Here is a 26,284-nt window from a genome sequence, read left to right as displayed (position 1 = left end):
TTCCATTTGATATCATCGAACGCTTTTGGTCATAGAATCAACTTAAAAGGTCAAGATATAACCTTCTTCACCTAGTATCCCAAATCAAGATCAAGTTCATCTTCAAGCTAGAAATAAGCCTTAAATTTTGAAGCTGTCACATGATGCCCTTACCAAGCTTGATTTTTTACACTTAAACTTTTATGAAGTTCGAAGTTCTATTATTATCAAGAGGAACCTTTATACAATCTCTTGCTGAGTACATCATAGAATTTTTGTGCTGAGTTGACCGATTTTAGTCTAGAATCGATGACTACATTGGATTATCCATACTAAATACTAGTGGATTTTAGTTCATCGATAACATTTACAAATTCCTCCACCTGATTTGAACTTCCTGGTTGATTTATTTGTGGATAATCTCGTTTTATTTGGCCAATTTTATTATACAGCCTGCAATCATTGCTACGACCTTTGGATTGTCTCCTATGTTGAGATTTGGTTCTTTCTATGTTGCTACCTTTCCCTATACATCTTCCTTTGCCTTAAAGATTCAACATAATAGAAAGGCTTTCACATGATTTTTGCCTTTAGATGTCCTCACTCAAGATCAAATCATAATATTTATTGAGCTTCAGCTTTGTAGACCCCATGAACTATTGGCCACTGTCATAGCTCCAATCATCTCTTTGGTGGTGATGATGATGATAAGTTCAATATATAAAGTTCACTACTGAAGTTGATATCAAGTGAGATCAACTAATTTGTAATCAGATTGAACTCATTGATATGCGTCTCTATAGAAGCGCTATCAACCATTTTTGAGATTAAAAAACTTTATCATCGGATATACCTTTTAGTTGATGAAGGAAACCGTCTTAATAAATGTTAGACAAACAACTCTAAATGCCTATCTGTTTAATAGATTTTAGTCTTCTTGACTTTTGGTAGTGGGGCTTCTTCTCCAAGAGAAGATTTTATTTCTTCTAATACTAGTAGTCCTTGATCCAAATCATTCCTCCTTTTTACCTCACTTGTTTTTTTACGTTTAGTATTCTCTCTTTAAAACCCTTTTTCTTCTTTGCTTCTCCAACAAATGCAAAAAGAATCCAAATCATAAGAAACACCAAGAAATCTACTTCATCACTGTAGCCTTTTCCTTTCTTTCCTTTCTATCTTTATGTTCACTACTCTTCAATTGTAACAATACTTGCAGCCAAACCTTCCAAATGGACACACTTCGATCATTAATTCACAACACTGATTGCACCAAACACATTTGCAGGCCATTGTGTCCCTGACCACACTTCGACTAACTCCTTATTAAAATCTACTAGCTAAGCTTTCCTTCCAAGCTTCACCTATTGACTATGATGCACATACACAGACACGACGACACAGACACGACACGACACGGACACGGCTTTTTTTTAAATATAGGACACGGGTACGGCGCGGACACGGCAATAAATTTTTTATATTGTGTATATATATTAATGTAATATCATATTAAAAATGACAAACAATAATAAATGAATGACATGATAACTTGTCTAGCTTATAATATAAAATATTTAGTACAAAATATCTAATACAACTATAAAAATATAAACAAATAATCACTTACTACAACATTAAGCATTTAAGCTTTAACTACTAGGATTAGCTTTAGAGGTTTGTTTTTGGCCTTCAATATCATCATCATTGAATATCACTGCTTTCAACTCTGGTTTAACAAGAGAAAGATTTGTAATTGTACAAAAAGAGAGGAGATGAAAATACCTTCACTGCCAAAGAGAAATGAAAATGTGAGTATTCAATGAATGAGTATTAAATGCAGACGTTGATTTGGTGTTGTGGATAGGAAATAAGAAATTTAGTTTAAATCTCGCCAAACATAAGAAATTATATTTAAAAAACAATTATAAAATATTTAAGATATGCGTGTCGGACACGCGTGTCCAATTAATTTTTAATATTTTTTTAATCGGACACGTTTTCAGCGTGTCCGACACGTGTCGGAGGAGTGTCAGACGAGTGTCGTGTCGGACATGGTGTCGGACACTACACGCCTCTTTGAGGAGAAGTGTCGGTGCATCATAGCCTATTGATCTTGATCATGTATCGCCCAACTCCTTTACCAATGTTAACACTAGATGGTAATAAAGTTTCTTTTGGCCATAAGTTTAAACCCGACATCCGCCACAATAATCTTTCTCTTTGGTTTGCATTCCAAAGGACACACTGTCTCACAATCCATGAATCTTCTAGCTGAGAAGATGCCAGCCACCACACTTGTCGGCGACTCATTGTTGTAGCTTGCCCACCATGTTTCACCCATGGGTCTTGATCATGTTTTCTTGCCTCAAGTTTGAGTAGGGAACAGAGAAAGAAGGATTTTGGAGTTGAACTTGATATTATATGATACTTTTATATCATTTATATATTTAATACTATTTTACTCTTATAATATTTTAATTTCAATTCTATTTTATGTAAATTATCACTTGCTACTTTACGTCTTGTGTTATTTTTTATTTCATATGTATGTCAATTTGTTACTTTATTATTCAATAGAGAAAGATAACATGCATTCTTTTAACATATTATTTGGGTATTATTTAAAAAATTACTTTTAACATTTATTTAAACTTAATGCAATTTTTTGATTTAGATGCTTAAGCCTCAAAACGTCTTGAGGCTTACGCCTCGCCTCACGAACAAAAAAGCCTCAATACCCAATTGCACAATTTTAAACCTTGCCTCAAATCAGATGAACTAGATCATAAAAAAAAATGAAACAGGATCATCCACCACAACAAGCTTTCATGTTAGGCTGTACTCTGAAGGACAAGTTGCCTCTTTCATCGACTCCCAGTGAATCTGAAAAGAACACCATCAGCTCTTGACATCACTCATTGCACTTTTGATGTAAGCAATACCCCCCCCCACCCCCCCACCCCCCATTGGATGATTGTGGTGGGGGGGGATGGCTGTTCGGTTTCCTGCTCCTGGCTGTCTCAGTTCTCCTTGCTTTGGCTATTTGGTTCCTACTCCTTGGTTGTCCCGGTTCCCCTTGCTTTGGCTGTTCGGTTGCTGCTGTTGTCCCTTGGCTTTACCCTGTTTTTAGACCTGTCAAAAACGGGTCACGGGTCGGGTTCGGGTCCAACCCGAAATTGACCTGACACTGTTCAACCCGACCCGACCCGACCCGTTTTTGCAAACGGGTCGGTTTTCCGAACCCGAACCCGACCCGCTTCGGTATATTTAATAAATTTTTTTATTTAATTCATTTTATTTAAATTTAAATCAAATTTAAGGGTAGATTTACTTCAATTAATTTAAAATAAATCAAGATTAATTTAATTTGGACAATAATATTTATAATTTTTTGAATATTATTTTACTTATTTCATAAAATTCATTAAAATCCTCCAAAATTAATTAAAACGGGTCAAACCGGGTCGATTTCGGGTTTCCGGGTCAACCTAACCCGCTCGGCGATTTCGGGTTCGGGTTGACCCAAACCCGAAATTTTTGGGTCGGGTTCGGGTCGGGTTTTCGGGTCGGGTCCAATATTGACAGGTCTACCTGTTTTGGTTGGCTGTTTTGGGCGGCTGCTTGGGTGTCTTTTGGGCTCATTTTTTCCAATTTATAGGGGCTATTTGTGGTTGTTTAGAGAGAGGATATGTGATGATTTTTGGATAAAAACCTGAGGGTTTTTCTAGCTTGCAAGCTAGCTCTTTCCCTTTCTATTAAACTTCATCTCAAACTTCTAATCTCGTCCTTCTCTCCATGGTAACCCTTCCATTTATATCTTTCTTCTCTAAAAAATTATAAGGTAGTTATGTCATTCTTAGAAGTTTTGTTGTATCCTTTTAATGTGTGTTTTGTCATGTTTTTTATTATTATTATGTTTGGTTAAGTTATTTGGAAATGAAACGATTAATTGCATACCTAGTAGGCTTCTCATTTGTTTTTGGTTGCATCAATTTGGTATTAGAGCTTTAGGTTTTGAGTCTTCCTTTCTATTTCATAAAAAAATCGAAAAAATTTATGGACCCTCATCAACAAATGGAAGATCCAAATCAAGAAGAAGTCGAAGATGAAGTTGGTGAAAATCAGCCAATTTATCTTGAAGAAAATATTCCAACAAGCAGATTGACCCCGCCGCATGGAAGCTCTACTGATCCAATCCAGAACGAACTCTTCAAAATTCAAGAAAAAATGTTTTTGTGTGCGAAAAAATATGAAAATAGAAAGAGTCAACTGCAAGCTCAATTTATTCATGAGAAAGAAAAAAAAATCCAAAGAAAGTACGCGGCTTTAATTTTAGAATTGGATGTGGCTCCTTCGGCACATTATGGAAGTTCTGAAGCGTTCTCATAAGGAGTTGAGAATTCTCTCCCAGGGGAGAATTGATTTAAGCAATGCCCCCCTTTTGGATGATTTGGGGAGGCGGATGGCTGTTCGGTTCCTGCTCTATGGCTGTCCTGGTTCTTGATGTAATAAAAAAGATTGCAGAAATCATACAAATTAGGTCTTCCTTTTAAAACAACAAGAAATACAAATGGCACATAAAGAAGCTTATAAAAAATAAAACATTCAACACCATACAACTCTCATGACGAACATAAAAAACTTAAAACTTATGATAGAACATAAAGACAACACCTAATGAAGCTTGCATTCATTGAGAAGAAAGATACAAAATGAGGTGGACACTTGCAGAGAGAAGAAAAAATAAGAAGCCATAAACAAAATCATAGAGAGGAGAAGAGAAATGGAACAAACTCGCAAGCTTTACCAAGAAGAAACCAGGAGGTTTTTTAGCTCCGAAATTTATCACATATCATACTTTTTTTTAGCCTCAAAACATCACATATTTATAGGTGAAAAGAGACAGTCAAACAACCCCAAACACCTCCAGCCGAACCAGTCAGGAAAGGGAAAATAGAAGGCCAACAGGCGGCTCCAGAAGCAGCACCCGAAGGGCCATACGGGGGACAGGAACAAGCAGCCACGGGGTACAGGAAAAACTAGCCACGGGATAGGATCCAGGCAGAGGTACCGAAAGACCAGCATAGATGGGGAAATAACCTGGATATGCATTTATGAGCTGAAAAGAGAATTTGATAATCATAATGAGTTGAGTTAAGTAGAAAAACATAGCAGCTCATCAAAAGGGACAGCTCAAACCGAGACAACCAAGCCTAAACAAGGAACCAAATCATTCCAAAAGCAAGGCACATCAATTGCCCCCCCTTTGCCTACATCAAATTCTTCCCCGGTTGAAAATGCTCATCTCCTGATGAGGATGCTTTAGATTTTTCCCGACGAGACGAAGGAGCCGCATCCAATTCTTGAATCAAGGCCGCATATTTCTTCAGTATCATTTCTCTTTGTTGCTTGAATTGGTATTGCAGAAGTCTCTTTTCCTTCACGTATTTTTCCGTACACACTTTGATCTTCATCTGAAGCTTGTATAATTCATTTTGAATCTGATCGGTTGAACTTCCTTACGACGGAATCCATCTGTTCATAGGGATATCTTCTTCAAGAACATTCGGTTGATTTTTACCAATTTCAGAGTCAACTTCCACTTGATTTGGATGCTCCGTTTGTTGATGAGAGTCCATAATTCTTTAATTTTTTTCTAAACACTTAATAAAAGAGGAAGACATGAAAAACTTAGGCTCTGATACCAAATTGATGCAATCAAAAAGATCGCAAAAATCATACAAACTAGGTTTTCCTTTTAAAACAACAAGAAATACAATTGGCACCTAAAGAAGCTTATAAAAAATAAAACATTCAACACCATACAACTCTCATGATAAACATAAAACTTAAACTTATGATAGAACATAAAGACAACACCTAAAGAATCTTGAATTCATTGAGAAGAAAGATACAAATGGGGTGGACACTTGCGGAGAGAAGAAAGAGATAAGAAGCCCGAGACGAAATCATAGAGAGGAGAAGAGAAAAAGAACAAGCTCGCAAGCTTTTCCAAGAAGAAACACGCATGTTTTTAACTCCAAAAATTATCACATATCATCCTTTTTTTTAGCCTCAAAACATCACATATTTATAGGTGAAAAGAGGCATTCAAACAGCCCCAAACACCTCCAGTTGAACTAATCAGGAAAGGGAAAATAGAAGGCTAGCAGGCGGCTCTAGGAGCAGCACCCAAAGGGCCACACGGGGATAGGAACGGGCAGCCACGGGGTACAGGAAAAATCAGCCACTGGACAGGAGCCAGGCGGAGGAACCGAAAGGCTAGCAGAGAGGGGGAAAGAACCTGGATATGCATTTATGAGCTGAAAAGAGAATTTAATCATCATATTGAGCTTAGTTAAGTAGAAAAACATAGCAACTCATCAAAAGGGACAGCTCAAACAGAGACAACCAAGCATAGGAACGGGCAGCCACGGGGTACAGGAAAAATCAGCCACAGGACAGGAGCCAGGCGGAGGAACCGAAAGGCTAGCAGAGAGGGGGAAAGAACCTGGATATGCATTTATGAGCTGAAAAGAGAAATTAATCATCATACTGAGCTTAGTTAAGTAGAAAAACATAGCAACTCATCAAAAGGGACAGCTCAAACAGAGACAACCAAGCATAAACAAGGAACCAAATCATTTCGAAAACGAGGCACATTAATTGCTCCCCCCTGCCTACATCAGTTCTCCTTGCTTTGGTTGTTCGGTTCCTGCTCCTTGGCTTTCTCGGTTCCCCTTGCTTTGGCTGTTCGGTTGCTACTGCTGTCCCTTGGCTTTCTCCTGTTCTAGTTGGCTGTTTTGGATGGCTGCTTGGGTGTCTTTTGGGTTTCTTTTTTTTCCTATTTATTGGGGCTATTTGTGGTTGTTTAGAGAGAGGATATGTGATGATTTTTGGATACAAACTTGAGGGTTTTTCTAGCTTGCGAGCTAGCTTCTTTCCCTTTCTCCTCTTAAACTTTATCTCGAACTTCTAATCCTGTTCGTCTCTCCATGGTACCCCTTCTATTTGTATATTTCTTTGTTATTAGAAGCTTTGTTGCGTCCTTTTAATGTGTGTTTTGTCATGTTTATATTATTATTATGTTTGGTTAAGTTATTTGAAAAGGGAGCGATTATTTGCATACCTAGTAGGCTTCTCGTTTGTTTTTGGTTGCATCAACTTTTCACTATCCTCTCGGAACATAAGTGAAAATTGTTCTTGCTTTCTTCCACAATACGTAGCTGTGAGGTACCATTAAACCATGCCCTCATCTCCTTCTAATAAGCATCATTAGATGGTATGTATGAATTAGCTTAAGTTTGAATTTGATTTTTAGGTAATTATTTTTGACTCCAAATGTAAACAACTACTTTAAGACAATCTCTTTTAAACCATTTTAAAGAATTTAGGAATATTTTTTGTTGACTTTGTAATCAAACTGTTTGCAAAAATTATGCCCTACATCTAACAACTTGTGAACCTAGGAGGATCCCATTGCATGTTTAGGGTTTAGGGTAAAGGATGGCAATCAATTTTTTTGCGCAAGGCATTAAGTCAATTAAAAATTTTAATTAATATTTCTACACTTTCTAGTTTAAGGGGGGCCTCTTTGGGAAGTGATTAGAGTTGAGTTTTGGAGGTGAGTTTCGATGACATTTGTTTATTTTTCCGAAACTCACGTTTTATGAAATCAATTATTGTGTTTGTTTGGATTGTGGTGAATTTCATTTTTACCTGTCACCATTTGAAGTTTATTATTAATATTGATATTATTATTATTGCTGTTATCATTATTATTATAAGTGAACGTTACATTCAGACCTTTGTTCCATTTTATATGATTCTATGGTTATTTAATGTCAAAAGTGCAAAACTGAAAGTGAGTTCCAAGCCCTTTAAAAGTGAAACGCACCTCACATTTTTTAAGATGTGTTTTGAAAATAGGAAATCAATTTAATTCAATTTGCCTAAACTCGCTTCCTGAATTGAGTTTCAAGCACTTCCAATTACTTACCTCACAACCAAAGAACACTAATTGAGCATTGTTGGTAGAGCACCTTTGCTTTTTTTCCATATTCCGGTTTATTTGTTCATTGAAGTTATGTCTATTTCTCCGGAACGTGCTAATTTGCTTTCTTTAAATGGAATATTGAATGTTAATATTGTGCTTTCCAATGACTTGTCTACCCCTGCAATGCCATTAGAGCAACTATTTGCAGCTTCTCATGCAGCTGACATTTCGAGATCTTTGTTACAATTGATAGATTAAGGCTTCTTTTGGGACAGCTTTCTTGCTGCTTCTTAAAACAACTTTCTAGTAGAAAAAAAATAATTTTTTACTAGAAAGCTGCATTAAGAAGCAGTAAGAATACCGCCCCAAACGAAGCCTCAGACCATATTCATCAAGTTTTTGTGCTAAGTTGCAGTGGTTTTCTGATGGATAAATGGTGTGTTTGCAGGATGATTTCAATCTTTCTGCCACGGTTCCTTGTCATATTCCACGCCCATTCAGTCAAAACACGTTTGAAAATGCTTCTAGCTCGTTTGTGCTCCCTGATGTTCAACAGACTCAGCTTTGTAATGACATTGATTCTGTAGACAACTTTTGTTCCAGACGAACACCACCTGGCCTTGTTAGGGTTCAAAGCCTGGGCTCTTCATTGTCTCGGTCATTTGCATCTGCTGTCGATCCTTCTCTAACTAGAAGTAGAACTCCTGGTCCTCAACTTAATGGGAGGTCATCAAACCCTTGCCTCCCTTCTGTAGGTAGTAGTGTGTTTGATGCTGATACAAAAATGTTATCCAGCGGTTTTGGCAGAATCTCTTCTGAGGTGACTGATTATGGTGATATGGAAGCTGCTTTGGCCAGTCTAAGTCTCTCAAAAAATAGAGGTAGACAAAATCTTGTGCCATGTCAACTTCAGACCGAAACTAATTCCTTAAGTGGTTTTCCTATCACCAGATTAGAATTTAATGATTTTCCCAAGAATGCTAGCATTCTTTAAGATAATATATCTCCATTTGCTTCAGATGAAGAAATTAATTTGCTTACATGTTTATCTATTAATAACGTTTCTAAGAAAGTAGCTGCAGTAGGGATATGAAATTTTGCAGGATATAGTGTTTATTGCTGAAAATTTAACTTTTAACTAAAATGATACTGAAAATTTAACTTTTACCAAAAAAAACCCAAAAAAAAAAACCCAAATGTTTATTTTATAGACCATGGACAAACATCAAATTTGAACGATCAGCTTGATGCAGGCGCCTCTTGCGTAATCTTAAAAATTTATGCTAATGTTTTGCTCCACTAATTATGGTTTAGTTGCTAATGAATGGTTTACTTGTATAGGTGGTGCTTTGGCTTGTTGCTCAGAATCTGTAGGCAGGCCTGGCACTCGACCAGGATCTGAATTCCTGGGAGAACTTGTGGACCCATCATATGTGCCATATTTACAGAGCACTTCTAGTCCAGCTCCAATTTCTGGAAACCTTAATGATCCTTCTGTTGGAAAGGGTTTTTTTGGTACTTCTGACGTAGACTTACTTGGGTATCAAAAAGCATATATTGAAAAAATTCTTGAGCAGCAGAAATTGCAGTATGGTGGGTTAAGCAAAGTTGGTCTGAATAATGGCTTATATGGACCTGCTGCCTTGGGAGTTGGTATGCCGTATCCCTTAACTCCCGTGTCTGGTGCTTTTCTTTCTTCTATGGGCCCTGGAAATCATTTAAGGCAGAGTGGTCGATTATCACGCTTCCCCACCATGCTGCGAAGCGCAATTGGGGCATCCAAAGGATCATGGGACCGTGAGAATGGTATCATGGAGGAAGAAGAATTTACATCATCTTTACTGGCAGAATTCAAAAACAACAAAACCAGATCATTTGAACTTTCAGACATAGTAGATCATGTAGTTGAGTTCAGGTATTTTGGAAAATTTTTCAACACATCCCAAATATTATGAACATCTTGTATATTTAAGACTCCTTTGTCTTGGTTAATACTAGAATTATTTTCATCTGCTGAATTTTCTTAACTTTCTCTACCTAGTAAATTTGTTTCTACCATACTTTGTTGATCATTGGATCATTCACAACCTTTTGTCTAATTATTCTTGTATTTTATACTTGCACGCTCACTCCATAACTCCCTTATATGTGCTTCAAAATGAAGCACTACTAAGATGTTATGAAACTGATGCGGACATCCAACCGTTCATGTCTATCCAAGGAGCTGAAGATCGACGGCTGTCATCGTCCCACGTTATCTTATATTTTATTTATAATTTTTATTTTTTTATTATAAATTTTCCATTTTTACCCTCACTTAAGAGGGTCGTCCTATGTAAGCCATAGGGCATATGTGTCTTGTTTTAGTTTCTTAGGCCTATATATAGAGGCACTTTCTTGTGTAATGGAATGATGAATTGTTAATGAAAGTTTATTCTACTTGTTTGATCTCTTAGTGAGTTCATGAGAGGAGAAGGATCTCTTTGTGAGTTACGAGATTTCCAAGATCTCTTTGTGAGTTCTTGAGGAGGAGGATCTCTTTGTGAGTTCTAAGTTTTCCCAAGATTTCTTTGTGAGATTTGGGGTGGAAGTACTTGAGGTGAGTAAATCCCTAGCTCTTCAAATTTCTATTCTTTTTCCCTTGAATTGATCTTCCCCCTCCCCATAAGCCCCTTGCCGCTGCCCACCATTGGGTCGTCCATGCCGCTGGCCCCATCTGCCGACCACCCACTGCCGGCCTTCCTCCCCATCTTCCCTTCCCCACCTCTTTAGCCGCCGGCCTCCCTCCTTGGGATTTCGCTTTTGAAATTCAAATTTTCCAAGCAACATTGAAGACTTTCCTAAAATAACTCCATGATTTTAGGCAATCCTCTTAATTGAATTTCAATTCAAATAAATTCCAATTAATTGCCCTTAGATTAGGAAACTTCCCCTTCAAAGAAAATCTGAAATTTAATTCAGATTTTTTTTTCTTAAAAGCTTTGATTAGTATGTGGGCCCCATCTAATTAAAATCCAAACCTCTCTTTCCAAGACATGTGGCCTGCCCCCTTCCTTGGGCTTCTCTCTTTCATATTACATTAATGGCTCCTCTTTAATTCCCCTTAATCCCTCCCCAAACCGCCGGCCCTATTATGGGATTAATTGCAATTTCAATTTAATTTCCCCCCATCCCCACTTGATATTTGAATTTCAAATCAAATATTTTTCCCACCAATTTCCCTTAAAGCTGAAATTAATTTCATTTTTTTCTTTTCCTTGATTCCACCCCACATCTAATTAGACTTAGCACCCCCCCCCTTCTCTCTCTTACTTCATTAAATCACCTCCCACTAATTGCTTCAATCAACCCCTCATTAAGGAATGAATTCCCCCCCTTTCTACGTTATTTGGGGATTCAAAATTCAAAACCTAGCTCCTAAGACCTGCTCTAAATTGCTGTCCAGCAATTTTCCACTAAGAAACTGCTGTCCTGGAAACTCCGACCAGCCATAGTGCTGCCAGATCTGCTCCTGTTTGCTGACCAGAAGTCCCTCAAGTGCTGTCCAAGGCGTTTCTAACCTCAAAGGCTGCTGTCCAAAGTTGTTCAAGGTCAAAATTGCTGGCCAGGCTTTCCTAGTGACCATCCAAACATCTTTAGTTGCTGTCCAGCCATCCTAGCAGATATCCTACGGCTGTCTTGCTGTCCAGAGGGGTCTCCGATTGCTGTCCAGGAGGTTCCCAAACCTTGTGTTGCTGCCCACTTCTTCCCCAACACCAAAGTGACTACGCCGGATCTCCGTATTTGTCTTTCCCTTTGGAATATTAAGCGTGCAAATTTCCTTTAAGCAATTCATCTATGCAATTATGTTTCACATCAGAAACTTGGGCGTTAAAGTTTATATTTGGAGCTTATGTCTCCTGCTTGAATGCATGAGAATATTATGCTATAGTGAGTAGTAATCATCATCATTTTGCCCTAATCCTAAGCATTTGGGATCAGTTGATTATATGAGTCCTCATCATCCATTCCTTTCAAAGTGTTGTATGAGGATTTTTATTTTGTTAAAATCTTTTTTGCATGTCTTTCGGCCATGCACTTGGCTCTACCCTTGTTTTTTCGTAAAACTTTCATATTAATTTTATCTATCCTTCTTGTTGATGTATTTCACACCCATGTTTGTTCATTTCCAAACAATCTGTCGGTTTCTCACTATATTATTTCAATTTATCTTTTTTAGTTATATCACTAATAAAAATTGATCAAATTTAGTGTTATAGAGTTTTCTTGTAAGAATACATAATATTCTCTCATGTATAGTTCTTTTGAGTCATATCTCTATTTTACCGCCCAAATTTAGGTATAAAATTTATATTTTTTTATCACTATTATTTGTATACTACTATAATATATATTTTATATTAAGCTTATGACACCTAAGTGTTGCTTGATATTCTCACCATGTTAACTGGTAATTATCAACTTCACATCTACTAGAATTTTATATCATGTACCCAAATTTTACTCTGTTAATCCTATGCCTTTTTTTCTATTAAAAATTTCCTCAGTTGTTTAACTTCTTACTTTTTTCGATAGTGATATCAACTAATAGAATGATATCATATGAAAATAGAGAAAATGATCAAAATGGTCCCTCAATCACTATCACACCTGAGTTAACACAATTTATTCTTAGATTGAAAGCTGGCCATTTCCTAGTTTTATCTTCATAATTATCATGCAAACTAGCATCATCACCTGAGTTAACACAATCACTATCACACTTTACCCCCTTAAAAATTTTATGAGAATTTTCTTCAATACTTTGAATGATTTGTTTTCCTTTAAATTGAGTTTTTGTACACTCAAGGAAAATATTGACATCGTCGTCATCATCAACATCATCGCTATCGACACTATCTTCATTAGGGTCACCATCACCCTTCTCAACCTCTACATTACTGATAATATTATACTCATTTAATCCACCAAATAGGTGTGAGAAATTAGAATCTTCAAGCCACTTAGTAGGTATTATTTCATTCTAGGATTTATTCCTATTGTAAAATTTTTGGAAGTTATTAAATGCTAAGGAAAAAAAAAATAAAATCCACAAAATAAAGTTAAAAAAAGTATACCTCTCCCTCTTTGTTCTGTAATATTCGACTATGCGACTCTTTGCTTCGGAGTAGTGGATGAGATAAGTGTGGTGAACAACGAAGAATCCATAGCAAAATTTATATGGTGAAAAGGAATAATCAAAATCTAATGAAGTCGAAACCAACAAAGCCATGAAATAGTATAACAATAACTGTGAAACGACTATGTACCACACCTGAGAAGTTACCAAAAGTGTTGCAATCAATGATCCTGAACGAATGGAGCTCTCTAGATTGTGGGATATGGTGTTTGACTTGATTTAAGCTAAGCGCTCGATCGATGACTCGCTAGGGCTTTGGACGGTCGCTAGGGCTGCGGGAGTGGTAGTTGACGAGTGTGCGAGACTTCAAACTGCGTTCGACATGCATGTGGGAATGCTGGGTTGAAGCTGTTGTGGATGCTCACTCCACTGCATTGAAGCTACTGTTGACGCTCGCTTCACTGTGAGACATGGGACTCGTATTTGGCAGGGGCTTCGACGCCACGGAAGGGTTCAAACGCATATAATGAAAATTTTATACTTTTTTTTCGAATTATACCCCTTGGTGCTTTAAACAGATGCAAATTTGTCATTAAAAGTTAACGTGAGGAATATATAGGTTCCGTTTTAAGGAGTTGAGGGACCAAAGTGGTATCTCATAAGAGTTGAGGATCATTTTGATCCCTCACAAAAATTTGAGTGACTATTTTGATCATTTTCTCTATGAAAATAAAATACACTATGCTACTCGCTATGAAATGTAAGCATCTCCAGTTGACAAAAAAAGTATCAAATTTCATATTGATCTCTCACATAATCCTCTAGCTAGTGGGAACTCTATAGTCACTCCATAACTAAATTAATGCTTCTAGAACTGCTAAGAGTGCGTAAATGATTTTAATATTGTATTTGTAAAAATTAATTTGTAAGAATTAATAAAATTAATTTTAAAATGAATCTACTTAAATGCACTTTCACCCATTGGTGTATCATTTGGCAATTTTTTGGGATTCATAGTATGCATTTAGGGTATTAAAATGAACCCTATGCTATGCATACCAAATTATTATCATGACAATCAATGATACACTTTTTCAAGATTTATAAAGATCATATGAAGATCCTTTAAATATTCTTTTGCTATTTTGCTTAACTCCAAAATTTTTCTCACTATGAATCTTCTCATCATTAAATCAATCTAGATCTTTGATATGATATGATTGTTTTTCCTAATGATTTGGCATACTTCGCGATTTCAAAATTTTATTAAAATGATTTATAAGTCAAATTACCCTAATAGCTCTTCAACTCTTTAAACCTTAATGTATAACAAATATTGTCTTAAAGTTTTATTTTTATGTGTATTCTTTAGAGTTATCTCAACTTTTCTTTTTCTTGATGTCTTCATGATATATTGCATGATTTTACATATAGTGTTCTTTAAAAATAACCTTTTTTTCTTACCATTCTCTTTTTAATAATTTCTTTAGAGATATTCCAATAGAGGTGTGGAAATAGGAATTTATCGGCTTATTAAACTTTTTAATATTATTTTGAAGACTAAAAAGATGCCAGATGAGTAAAGAATGAGTGTGTTAATTCTAATTTTAAGAATAAAGATGATGCACAAGATTGTGTGAATTATAGAGAAATTAAGTTAATGTGTCATACTTTAAAACTATGGGAGAGTTATGGAGCATAAGTTGCGATGTGATATTAATATTTTTCAAAATCAATTTGGATTCATGCCAGGTAGGTCTACTATGGAAGCTATATATTTATTGAAAGGTTTGATGGGGAAGTATAGAGAGAATAAGGAGGATCTACATATGATATTTATTGATTTAGAGAAATTATATGATAAAGTTCCAAGAGAAGTGCTATTGAGAGTTCTAAAAAAGAAAGTGGTTAATAATGCTTATATTAAAGTCATTAAGGATATGTATGCGGGAGCTGTTACTTGTGTTCAAACACAAGGAGGTTTGACCAAGTATTTTCCTATTTCAGCTGGTTTACATCAAGGGCCAGCCTTAAGTCCATATCTTTTTGCTTTAGTCATGGGTGTTCTCATTAGACATTTGCAAGAGGTTGTACACTGGTGTATGCTTTTTGCTGATTTTATTTTTCTTGTTGATAAGCCTAGAGAGGGAGTTGAAGGTAAACTTGAATTATGGAGGTCAACCATAGAGTCTAAAGGCTTTCGTTTGAGTAGACCTAAAACTAAATATATGGAGTGTAATTTTAGTAATAATAGCTCTAGTGGGGGATTGTGACTTTGGGCAATCAAGTCATTAATAAGAGTACACATTTTAGATTTCTTGGGTCTATTGTTCAGAGTGATGGTGAAATAGATGGGGTTATTATTATTAGCATTCAAGTTGGAGAGAGATCCCTAGGAGAGGGAAGCAGATCACCCACCAACATTGGAAAAGTTTGAGTTCGTGGCTAGTTTCTTCTTATTTCTTCCTCTTTCTCCCTCCCGTCCCCTCCACCCCACGACCCATCCAAATACCACAACCGCCGGCCACCACTCCAGGGCAAAGCTCCACCATCGGCCAAGACCTCTGCCCTCTCCACCTAGCTGCCGGCCATCCAAGGTGGTTCACCCCTTGGTTGGTTGATCCACTTAATTCCTACACCTCCTCCTAACCCTAATCCGAACCCTAGCCTAGCCGTCGGCCTCTCCCTTTCCCCTTGCCTCCAAATTTTCAAATTCCTCATCATTACTTTCCTTTCTTACTTGGTCTCTTTTCGGAAAGCTTTTCAATTTCAATTATTCAAATCAAATTTGAATTTTGAAACATTTCTTAAAATAGAATCCTATTTTAGGAAAGTTTCTAAAATCAAATCCAAATTAAATTTGAATTAGATTGGAATTAAATCCTATTCCTTGATTTGAGAATCCCCATTAAGTAATAAAACCCTTGCTTTTTTCCCCAAGCCCTCTCCCTATGCTGCCGGCCTCCTCCTTGCCCCACTTGAATACTTTCCAAACTTCAAAACTTCTCTCTTTGGAAAGAATTCAAAGTTTCTCCCTCTCTCTTACCCGCCCCCTCCCTCTTTCCAAATCACCCTTAAATCCTTTCCAAATTAAAGGATTAATTAGAGAAATAATTTCTTATTTCCCTCCATCCCCCCTCCCCAAAAATTTGAACCGAATTCTCCCCCAAACCCCTTCCTTTGGCCAGCAACCCTCTCACCCTTTCTTCCATTTGGATTCTTGAGAGAAACTTCTTTCTCTCAAGGGGAATCCCTAAGGATCGCAAAGGACGTCATCTACAACACTTCAGCACTACGAAATCGATGCATGGCCGATCCTGATCTTGACTCCAGCTTCGTCTACAACGAGCAAGGCTTCGTTGACATCCTCCGGTCTCCTTTCTTCTACGTCAATCCAGAAGTAGACAATTGCGCTGAAGAGTACTTGGAGCGTATCATCTTCATCCTGTCCGAAGCCATCGAAGAGCAACTTTCCACCGTTCAATGGCAAATCACCGCCGGGCCTCGATGAGGGTGAACTCTTCCTCTTAAATTTCCACTCTAATCTTCTTCTCGTATAGGTTGTGAATTAGGCACAAGGAATTGTGCAAATCTATCTGCCAAAGCTTAGTAAACCTAGGGAATGAGTTATAATTTTCTGTGCACCTATTCTCATTGTTAATCTAGGGATGTTATTGAAAATCCCCTAAATTTGCTTATGTTGAAATTCTAATTATTTTGGTGATCTTAACTATTAGCATGTGATTTGGCCTAAGCGGAAGCACCTCTTTTTTTTTTCTATTTTGGTTAAGTGGCTAACGTTTTAATTCTTATTGCTCTTACTTGAAAGCGTGCAAATTCTTATTACATTCATTTAAATCATATATAGTTCTACATCACTTTTAGCTTCTTTATTTTATTGGAAACTCTTATACTCTCTTTTTTTGTCATTCTTTGAAAGCACATTACTTTTCCTTAATAATCTTTTCTTCTTTCTCGTTTTGTCATAGGGTTATTAAAAAAATAATTAAAGTTTAATCGCTTGAAACTTGTTCAAAATTTTACTTAACTCATTTTGACTTGTTCTGAGTTGGGCTTGGTTAACTTTCTGAAATTTTTATTTCTTTTCATTTTATTGCATGGAGTTAACTTTTATTTTGCTAAACTATGTTTGCAGAACATTTTGCTATGTACCTTAGGTGTAGCCTCTTTTTTCTTATTATAACCTTCAAAATAATTTTATGCACCCACTTAGTGATGCATTTTCTTCTTTTGGTTGCTTATGCTCAATTCACTTTATTCTATTTTTAACTATTTTATTTTGATCAGTTCCTCCTAATTTTATTACTAATCCATCCTAACATCTTCATTTTGGCCATACTCGGCTTCAATGTTAGTGAATTGATGCTCAACCCTCATATACGACAATAATGATTTTTCTAACTGTTGTGTTATAAAATTCACCTCCAAATCTCAATAATACTTCTACTCTTAAGCATCTATAATGTTCTCTTATTGCATAGTACTTCAGAGATTTTCTTCATTTTATCACCCAACTTCAACTTTATTAATATATTCTCACATGGATATCCATTCTTTTGTATAATATATCTATCATACTTAAACTTCTAACCCTTATGTATTAGTTGATTATTAGCGATATTGACTAATAATTATCAATTTCATGCTTACTAAAATTATATATAAAACATTTGATTCGTATTTAGTATTCTTTTGCACTTTTTTCACATAAATTGTCCTACATTGTTCGACTTCTCAATTATTTCAGTTGAGATATTTCCTTTTCAAATTATGCCATATGCAATAACTTGCACCATGATATATCACTTAAATTATTTTTTGTAAGCATTTATAGAGTATGTACAAAAAGAATTAGAATGATCCTTGTTGTAATCATATTGTGAATGGGAGGTTTTTTGTCTCTTTGTAGTTATTTTAGTTTTTTTTTTAATTTTTGATTTTGTCATGTAAATATTTAATTATTCAAGTATATCTTTGATGCACACATAAAACCTCTTTATGCATAATTGATGAATTTTTTGTCCTAGATTTGATGTAGAACAGGTAGGACGGCTTTGCTAGCGAGAGGATCTCTCCAAAAATCTAAAAAAAAAAAACACTTCAGGAAATCTAAAATTTTTCTTCAGGTTTCTTATTCAAAACCTGAGAGGAGTGGAGCCAAAATCTGAGAGAAATCTCAAGATTCTAGGCTTAGGAGCAAGGGGGATTGGAAGGAGAAATAAAGCTTTCATTCCAGCAAGATATTGAATTGGGAGAGGGGGAATTTGAGTGGGATAGGTGGTCGGGTAAGAGAGAAAACCAGGTAACCGGGATTTAATTCCTTACGGTTCAGATTTTTTTTTTTTATTCAGCTATTTTGTTTCCAAAAGCTGAAATAATGCCTAAGAAAGAGATATGAATGAGAAATTCAGCCTAGAGGAGTTACGGGCATTGACATTATTCCCAAAAGGACTTAGAGTTTAGGAAAACAATTAAATGGGATTTTACTGGTTGGAATTTTTGGTCAAACACAAAATCTCAGATTTTGAGATTCTTTCCAAAGAGCTTTGAGTTAATGAAGGAGTTAATTAGGAGCATTAATTGACTCTTAATTAAACAAAGGAATGAGGAAGAGGGGTCGGCCTAGGAGAGAGGAAGGGAGAGGGGTTTGATTTCAAATAAGTGGACCCCAATTACTTAAGTGAATTAATCCTTAAATCTGAAATTAAATTTCAGATTTAAAGCTGAGATTAATTCCTTAATTAAAGGGAGGAAATTGAGGGGCACTTAACTCCTCATTCAAATTTGAATTTTTAATTGGAGAGTTAAAACCTTCCAAATGTGGATCAAACCCAATTAGGAAAATTTTCAAATTTGAAATTTGAAATCCAAAATTTGTCATGGGTTTATGATTTCAATTGAGCACTTTTCAAAAATAGGTGAGCTAAATTAGGAAAGAAATTTGAATTTCAAATTAATTCCTAATATCATGCCCTCCTAATTAGGAAAACCAAGGAGAGAGGGGAAAGGATGAGGCGGGCGGCTAGGGAGCCATGGTCGGCGGTTTGTGGTGGATCTTCAGGTAAGGTGGCCGGCGGCTTTTGGTGGAAATGGGGACGACGATGGTGGACGGAGGTAGAGGATGATGCAACAAGAAGTAACCAAGGAAAAACAAAGATAGAAACGAAAGATAGAAAATAAAAATGATAGAAACTGCGAGCCTTAGACTCTTCCGAAGGCTGACGGGTGATGCGTTGCCCTTATCCAAGGGACTTCAACTCATGAGCCCGAACCCATCCTGCGGCTGGTGACAACTTTGATTCCTTCCCATAGGAATCTCACTCTCATTCTCTCCCAAGAACAAAGTGTGGAACACAAAATTTTCATATCCATCAACCATCCATTACAATAGCTTAAGGCCCTTATTTATAGGCCATAACATGAGAAAATAGAAAATTACAAAAATACCCCTTGGGCCATAACACTCAAATAAACTAACCTAAAATATAAAATAATAGCTAAAATTTATAAAATAAATCTTAAATAACAATTTAAATTAGAGTCATCGATTTACGACGCCTCCTGTGATAGATGCGCCAGATCTTCGTGCCGATGTCCGCATCAAGATTATATGCTTTTTTATGAACATGGAAAATCATATGAAGATCTTTTTCTTTGCTATCTATAGAAATCACTTCTGTAGTAGATCTTTTGTACATATAATAGCTATCATTATCTAAAATGATGTGATACATTTTCCCATAATAATTTTGAGAATATTCATATTTTTTTAAAATTATTGTGACCAAATGAGGGCACACCTACAACATTCAAAAGGCTTTGTTATGTTTCTCACTACAGCTCGACTTACTTGGGTGCTTGGGAACTCAGTTGAATTGTTTTAAAACTCCATTAAATTGATCTAAATTGAACTTCATCTTTCTGTTGGCCTCTAGGGATTCATGCTGTGTGCTTAAAAATTTTGTCATCGGGTAAGTTGTTAAGGAACCCAACTTTTATATAAATCATATCTCTATTTAGTTGTTCTTGTGCATTTGAAGGGTTCAAAATGATTAGATTTATGTTGCTTAGCTATACTTAATAGTAGTTGTCCCTCGCTTTGCTATAGGCCTAACAATCATTTTCTTATAATATTAATCTGGAAGTGATGTCAGATGTTTTTGACTTATTCTTTCTATGCTTCATGCAGTGCTGATCAATATGGAAGCCGTTTTATTCAGCAAAAACTAGAAATAGCCACAGTTGAAGAAAAAAACAAAATATTTCCAGAGATCCTTCCTCATGCACGTGCCTTGATGACAGACGTATTTGGAAATTATGTCATACAAAAAGTATGCAAATTCTTTTTGACATGTTACCGAATCATGATACATATTAAGAAATTCTGAAATTTGCTTGTATATGGATTTCCAGTTTTTCGAACATGGTACGGAGAGCCAGAGAAATCAGCTTGCCAGTAGACTTTTGGGTCATGTTTTGCCTCTCAGTCTGCAAATGTATGGATGCAGAGTAATTCAGAAGGTTTGCGCAAAAGCATTTCTCTTCTACTACATGTGACCTGTTAAGAATTCATGTAGCTTATGAACAACTTTTAGTTGTTTTATTATGCTTATTTGTGTAAAGGAATGCAATAGTTTGTATAGTTCTTCCTTTAATATTTGAACTGAAGTATTTGAAATTGTTAAGCTTAAGTGCGGCTTGTTTCAGATTTTTAATATCTTTGCCTATATGTCGCAATCCTGAGTTCTTTTGGGTGCATTTCTTGGTTAGCTATATGATGTTTCTTAATTAGCGAATGCATCAGCTGCTGGATCTGATTTACCTGTTCTTGTGGCATTCTCTTGATTCTGGGAACTGCTTGGCTTACAAAACTGTGTAAATAAGAACTAGTTGGAGAGATGAAGCAGCATAACTGAGACTTTTATAGATTTAAAGTTATTTTAATGTTTTTTCATTAGTGGAAAGAAGAACTAGTTGGTATTTTACCTGACATGCCTCTAGTATTCTTGCTTATTTACTTTTAACTGTGACATTTTCTTAATTTTAGACCATACATTTCTATCAGCATGCTCATAGTATAGTGAGGCGCACTTTTGCAATATTACTATTGCATGGCACAAACTCTCAAACTAATGTGTATTATTTGAATTTAAGTTTAGTATAGCACATTGCATAAGGCGCCAGCAGTGCATGTTTTTTTTTTTTGCTAAGTTTGGGAGATGTGATCATGATGAGGCTATTTTAGTTAAAGAATATGCGGGTAGCGAAGAAGATGGTGTTGGAGATGATGGTAATGACAAAAGTGAGGTTATTCTATTTTATGATGATGTTGATTTTGAGGTAGCTATTTTTAGTTTTGAATTTGAATATTTGACTTGTAAGCAAACTATTCCTTATGATTTCAGCATAACTATTCCCTTGGGAATATTTTTGGTCATCTTTTTTATGAATGCTTTAGCTACAATCTTTTGTATTTATTTTAATATTAACTAGTGCCAAAATCAATTATAGTTTATTTACCATCCTAATTGATTTCCTTTCCATGTTTTTTGTTGTCAATCTGATTGTATTTTTCAACCTTCACATATGTTAAACATTCATGGCATTGTGTGTCTTTTTTTTTTTTTTAATTTAAGATATTATTTTCTCTTAGATTGATTGTTGAATTATTATAAATTATTCATGATTTACTACAATTTTTAATTAGTGTGTGCCATCTTTTATACGTCATTTGCTATGTCTCAATGCAATCTTTGCACCATAGTGCACTATTCACTTGAGAATATATATGTTCATCTTTCTTTATGAATGTCTAAAGCTCCAACATTTTGTATGTGATTTCAATATTATATATTGCTAAAATCATGGTACTTTTGTTTTCCATTGTAATTGATCTCTTTGCCATGATGTTTTTTTTTAAATTTGATTTTTGTTCATTAACTTTCATATATGTTAATGTTAAGCCCCAAAATTTAGAAGAATCATTCTTTTTATCTTTTATAATCAAAAAATTCGAGCTATTTAATTTCTTTTATCAATAATTATCAACGGAATTAATTCTAGAATTTAAAACATTAATATATATGTATATCTATTATCATTGCTCCCAAAATCATATACAACACTAAAAAATTACAATTACAACATATCTTTCTGGTCTTTAATAATAATTACAAAATAGAAAAACAAAATAACAATAAACCTGGTGAATCCCAATCAATCTCACACTCATGATCGCTGCCTTGAACTGAAATAATTTAAACAATAGATAATGAGTTAAAATGTCTATAATTGAACTCAAAGCATGATAAAAAACTAGTATGCATGCCATTAGTCAATTTATAACAATAGGTTTTAATGATCATAAATCAGTGCATAAATAGTAAAACTCACATGTGATATCAATAAAGTCTGCAGACAGTAAAACAGTAAGGTACAAAAGCTAATAAATAAAGCAGTACAGTGTATAAATAAGTAAATCGGTACAAGTGTCAAATCAATAAAATAGTCATCGTTGTGGTACTATTTAATAAGGAAATGATATAAATCACTAAAATCAAAACCTCGATGAAGATCCTCAAAACCATAATCACAAGGTCAGTATACCCCATAATTGGTGACAATGGATCATAAATTAGTGATTCAGTAACAGTGTCGTCGATGACAGTAAAAATAACAATAAATTCATACATTGATAATAAATCGGTGTAGTAACATTAATAATAAAGTAGTACAATGATAATGAATCAGTAACATGCATTTCAATAATCATACTAAACAAGTAAAGAGTCCTAACAAAGCTGTGTTTTTTCAGTAATAAGTTAGTTGTTAATAATCGTTGGCACAATAAACAGAGTTCACTCCTTGCTCGTCGGCACATTAATAGCTTTTTATAACTCCTAAGCAATGAATATCGTGCATTAATAGAGGATAACAAAAAAATCACATTATTTAAAGGAAAGCCAATTGACCCATCATCATGTATAGGTCAATCAATCTCCAACCAATGCCAGTGAAACTAGCTTTTACTTGTCTTCACACATTATTATCACAATATTTTATAACAACAATAACAACCAACGGAGGCCTTAAAAATATGCCTTATGGTGCCGAATGTTGGCCATTAAAAGAGAAGCACAGTACTAAGTTAAGTGTTACAGAGATGAGGATGCTTAGGTCGCTGAGTGGCTTTACCCTTAGGGATAGGATACGAAATGAGCATATATGTGAAAAGGTTGGAGTAGCTCCAACAGAAGATAAGATTATAGAGAGTCGCCTTAGATGGTTTTGCACATTAAACAGAGGCGCCTTTCGATGACTCGGTTAGGAAAGTTGAGGTATTAGATTTAAATTTTGTTAAGAAAGGTAGAGATAGACCTAAAAAGACTTGACTAGAAAATATTAGAAATGATCTTTTTTTATTAGATTTAAATGAGAATTTGACTTTTAACAGGACACAATGACGAAAAAGGATTCATGTAGCCGACCCCACGTGGTGGAACAAAGGCTTGATGTTGTTGTTGTAATAACAACGAACAATTACTCAATCACATATCAATATTCATTTCCAATGTCTATTTTAGCGATATGCATACAATAAACTATCAAATTCTATTTAGGAAAATTGATACAAAAGATAATATCTTTCATTCTACCCGGTGAATTTTAGAAATATTATAGTCAAAATGCCAAGAATATCCAATATGATAACATATAAAAATTTACACTGTGAAAGCTCAATAAAATCAGAGAAAATACAGTAAAGTCAACTTTGAGGAAAAATCCAACAGTCAAAATCAAAAACTTTGAAAACAGAGATAGGATTTAAGTCACCTTCCTCAATCTGAATAGTTTCTGTAAAAACGGTAAGGTGATATGACAGTCAAAATCAGCTTTTCCCTTTTCTCTCTCATTCCCTCTCCCTCTTCTCCCATTTCCTTCTCAGGCAAGCTGGCGGTGAGTGAAAATGAGGGACGATGAGTGGAGAGAAATATATAAAAACAAATTTTAATGGGTCGCGCCGCAACACCATCATATAACGAAGCAGCGTTGCATGTCGAATTCAAAATCATCGTAGAACAGAGGCTTTAATGTTGTTGCGTCCATTCTGAGTGCCACTGTGCTCCGAAACCAAGCGCCTCGGCGCTCAAAGGCATCGCGCCACTGTGCTGCAGTTCAAACAAGAATTCAAAATTTATTTATTTATTTAATACTTTGTATTTTCATGTTATTATAGTTAAAGTGAAAGCGGTGTGGGAATGCTGATGAGCAAAAGCATATGGTCCCAATTACATGCTGCTTATTATAATAAAAACTTACTTTCCTTTGGAAGCCTATACAAACCTTCTAATAGTATATAGGACTTCATTTAGGTTGTAAAGGGACTCTTTTCCCTGTATTTGAATATGCAATTAGTTATGTCAGTATTTAGTCTTGTATTGAATTCCATTGCTAGGACATAATTGAGGAACATAGTTTGTGTAATTCGTCCGATACTTAAAGCTCAGAAGTATCTAAGACATTGTTCACAAAGCTGCCAGATTTTTGTTTAAAAGAACAAAATTGAAATATACTATATGACATGTTCGAAACAGAGTTTGAACTGACCAGTTGCCCAACTAAGTGCTGGGGATGGCAGTACAACCCTTATAAGTCTATGTGCTTCATAGTTTTCATGTCTTAAACTTAATCACGGATTAAAATCCTAGAAAAGAGAACTTTCATTCATAATTTAGCATCCATAGTTGCATGATGTGAGCCCAAGAATCGCTTTATGGAGAATGGTAACCAGATGTTCTTGACAGTGGGATAATGACTTCGTCTTCCATCCCATATTAAATAATTTGAGGAACCTAGATAATTTCCGAAATGACTTAGTTTTGCGACATAAATATAAACAGAAATATCAAGTAGATAACCTTCAGAACAATATTGATGACAGTTGTTTTCAAGTTCTCTCTCGCTGATGTTGAGGATTTAATTTAAAGTACGTTTTCGTGGTTATGAATGTTCCATTTGTAGGTTCTTATCCATTTTATTGTGGGATTATTTTCCAAGTTTTAACCTCTTGCAGGCGTTGGAAGTGGTTTGATGTGTGAAACAGACAGACACAGTTGCGCCTGAACTTGATGGTTCAGTCATGGAAATGATGCCGTGATCAGAACGGGAACCATGTAATACAGAAGTGCATTGAGATGCGTTCCTCAAGAAAGCATTAAGTTTATCATATCCGCCTGTTATGGACAAGTTGTGGCACTTTCTACTCATCCATATGGTTGCAGAGTTATTCAGGTTTTAAATTTAGTTCTTTTATGTTATAATGATTATCTTTTATACTTTATTTATGACGTATCATTTACCTTTTTTTTCTTTCATATTTTATGTTGCCAACTCTTAACTGTTCAATAATGAACTAATATAATAATAATAATAATAATTAATAATAATAACTCATATCTGTTTTCATGCTATCATGACCTGAATTCCTTGACAACTAACAGAGGGATTCTGGGCACTGTGACGATGCAAAAAACACAATGCATTATGATGAATGAGATCCTGCAAGTCTATTTGTACCCTAGCAAAAGATCGAGTACGGAAAACTATGTTGTTCAGTATTTTAGGATTTGCCTTTGTTGTTGTAATCTCTTTCTTGGCTTTGTCACATGACACATTCATGGTCTTCTTTTTGTTCATAACTTTTCCTACTTTGCTAAATTCATGCTAGGAACCTATTTGATGTTGCACTTTTATAATATCAGGATTTAACTTGTGTTCCAGGTAGTTTATTGCCAATTATGAGGCATTAGGCAGATGCATATGTGTACAACATTAAGAACAAAATAAAGCCTTCATCCACGAATTGGAGTTGCCTAGATGAATCCTCTTTCTCCATTGTATCTTATCAAGAGTCAAATTCTCATTTAAATATAATAAAAAAAAGTTCATTCAAAATTCATATAGCCGACCCCACGTATTGGGTAAAGGTTTGATGCTGTTGTTGTTGTCTAATACTTAATAACAAGTCTTATTTAGTTTACCTTTACCTTCTTAACAAATGCTAGATCTAATACAATTCATGTGTATTGTGCAATAATTGTCTGGTCAAGTTAATTTAATTTAAGTAAAGTTTTTTATCATAAATGGTTTTTTAGCATTTATTAAATCCA

General features: G+C 35.3%; 1 protein-coding gene across 1 annotated transcript in view; it reads left to right on the top strand.

The window, feature by feature from the left end:
* The window catches only part of LOC110095668 (pumilio homolog 1), a gene marked incomplete at its 3' end in the record, with an annotated part of 28,106 nt that extends 2,700 nt beyond the window's left edge, over positions 1-25,406 (top strand). Inside the window, 8 exon segments of the mRNA XM_028700386.1 lie at positions 8,424-8,856; positions 9,317-9,890; positions 20,051-20,086; positions 20,305-20,446; positions 20,529-20,636; positions 25,189-25,266; positions 25,268-25,312; positions 25,314-25,406. Coding sequence (XP_028556219.1) covers positions 8,424-8,856; positions 9,317-9,890; positions 20,051-20,086; positions 20,305-20,446; positions 20,529-20,636; positions 25,189-25,266; positions 25,268-25,312; positions 25,314-25,406 — 1,509 coding nt within the window.
* Positions 25,407-26,284: the final 878 nt, after the last annotated feature.

Source organism: Dendrobium catenatum, unplaced genomic scaffold, assembly GCF_001605985.2.
Source record: "Dendrobium catenatum unplaced genomic scaffold, ASM160598v2 fragScaff_scaffold_1504, whole genome shotgun sequence".
In the NCBI taxonomy this organism is placed as follows: Eukaryota; Viridiplantae; Streptophyta; class Magnoliopsida; order Asparagales; family Orchidaceae; genus Dendrobium; species Dendrobium catenatum.
This window is presented reverse-complemented; position numbering and strand designations above follow the sequence as displayed.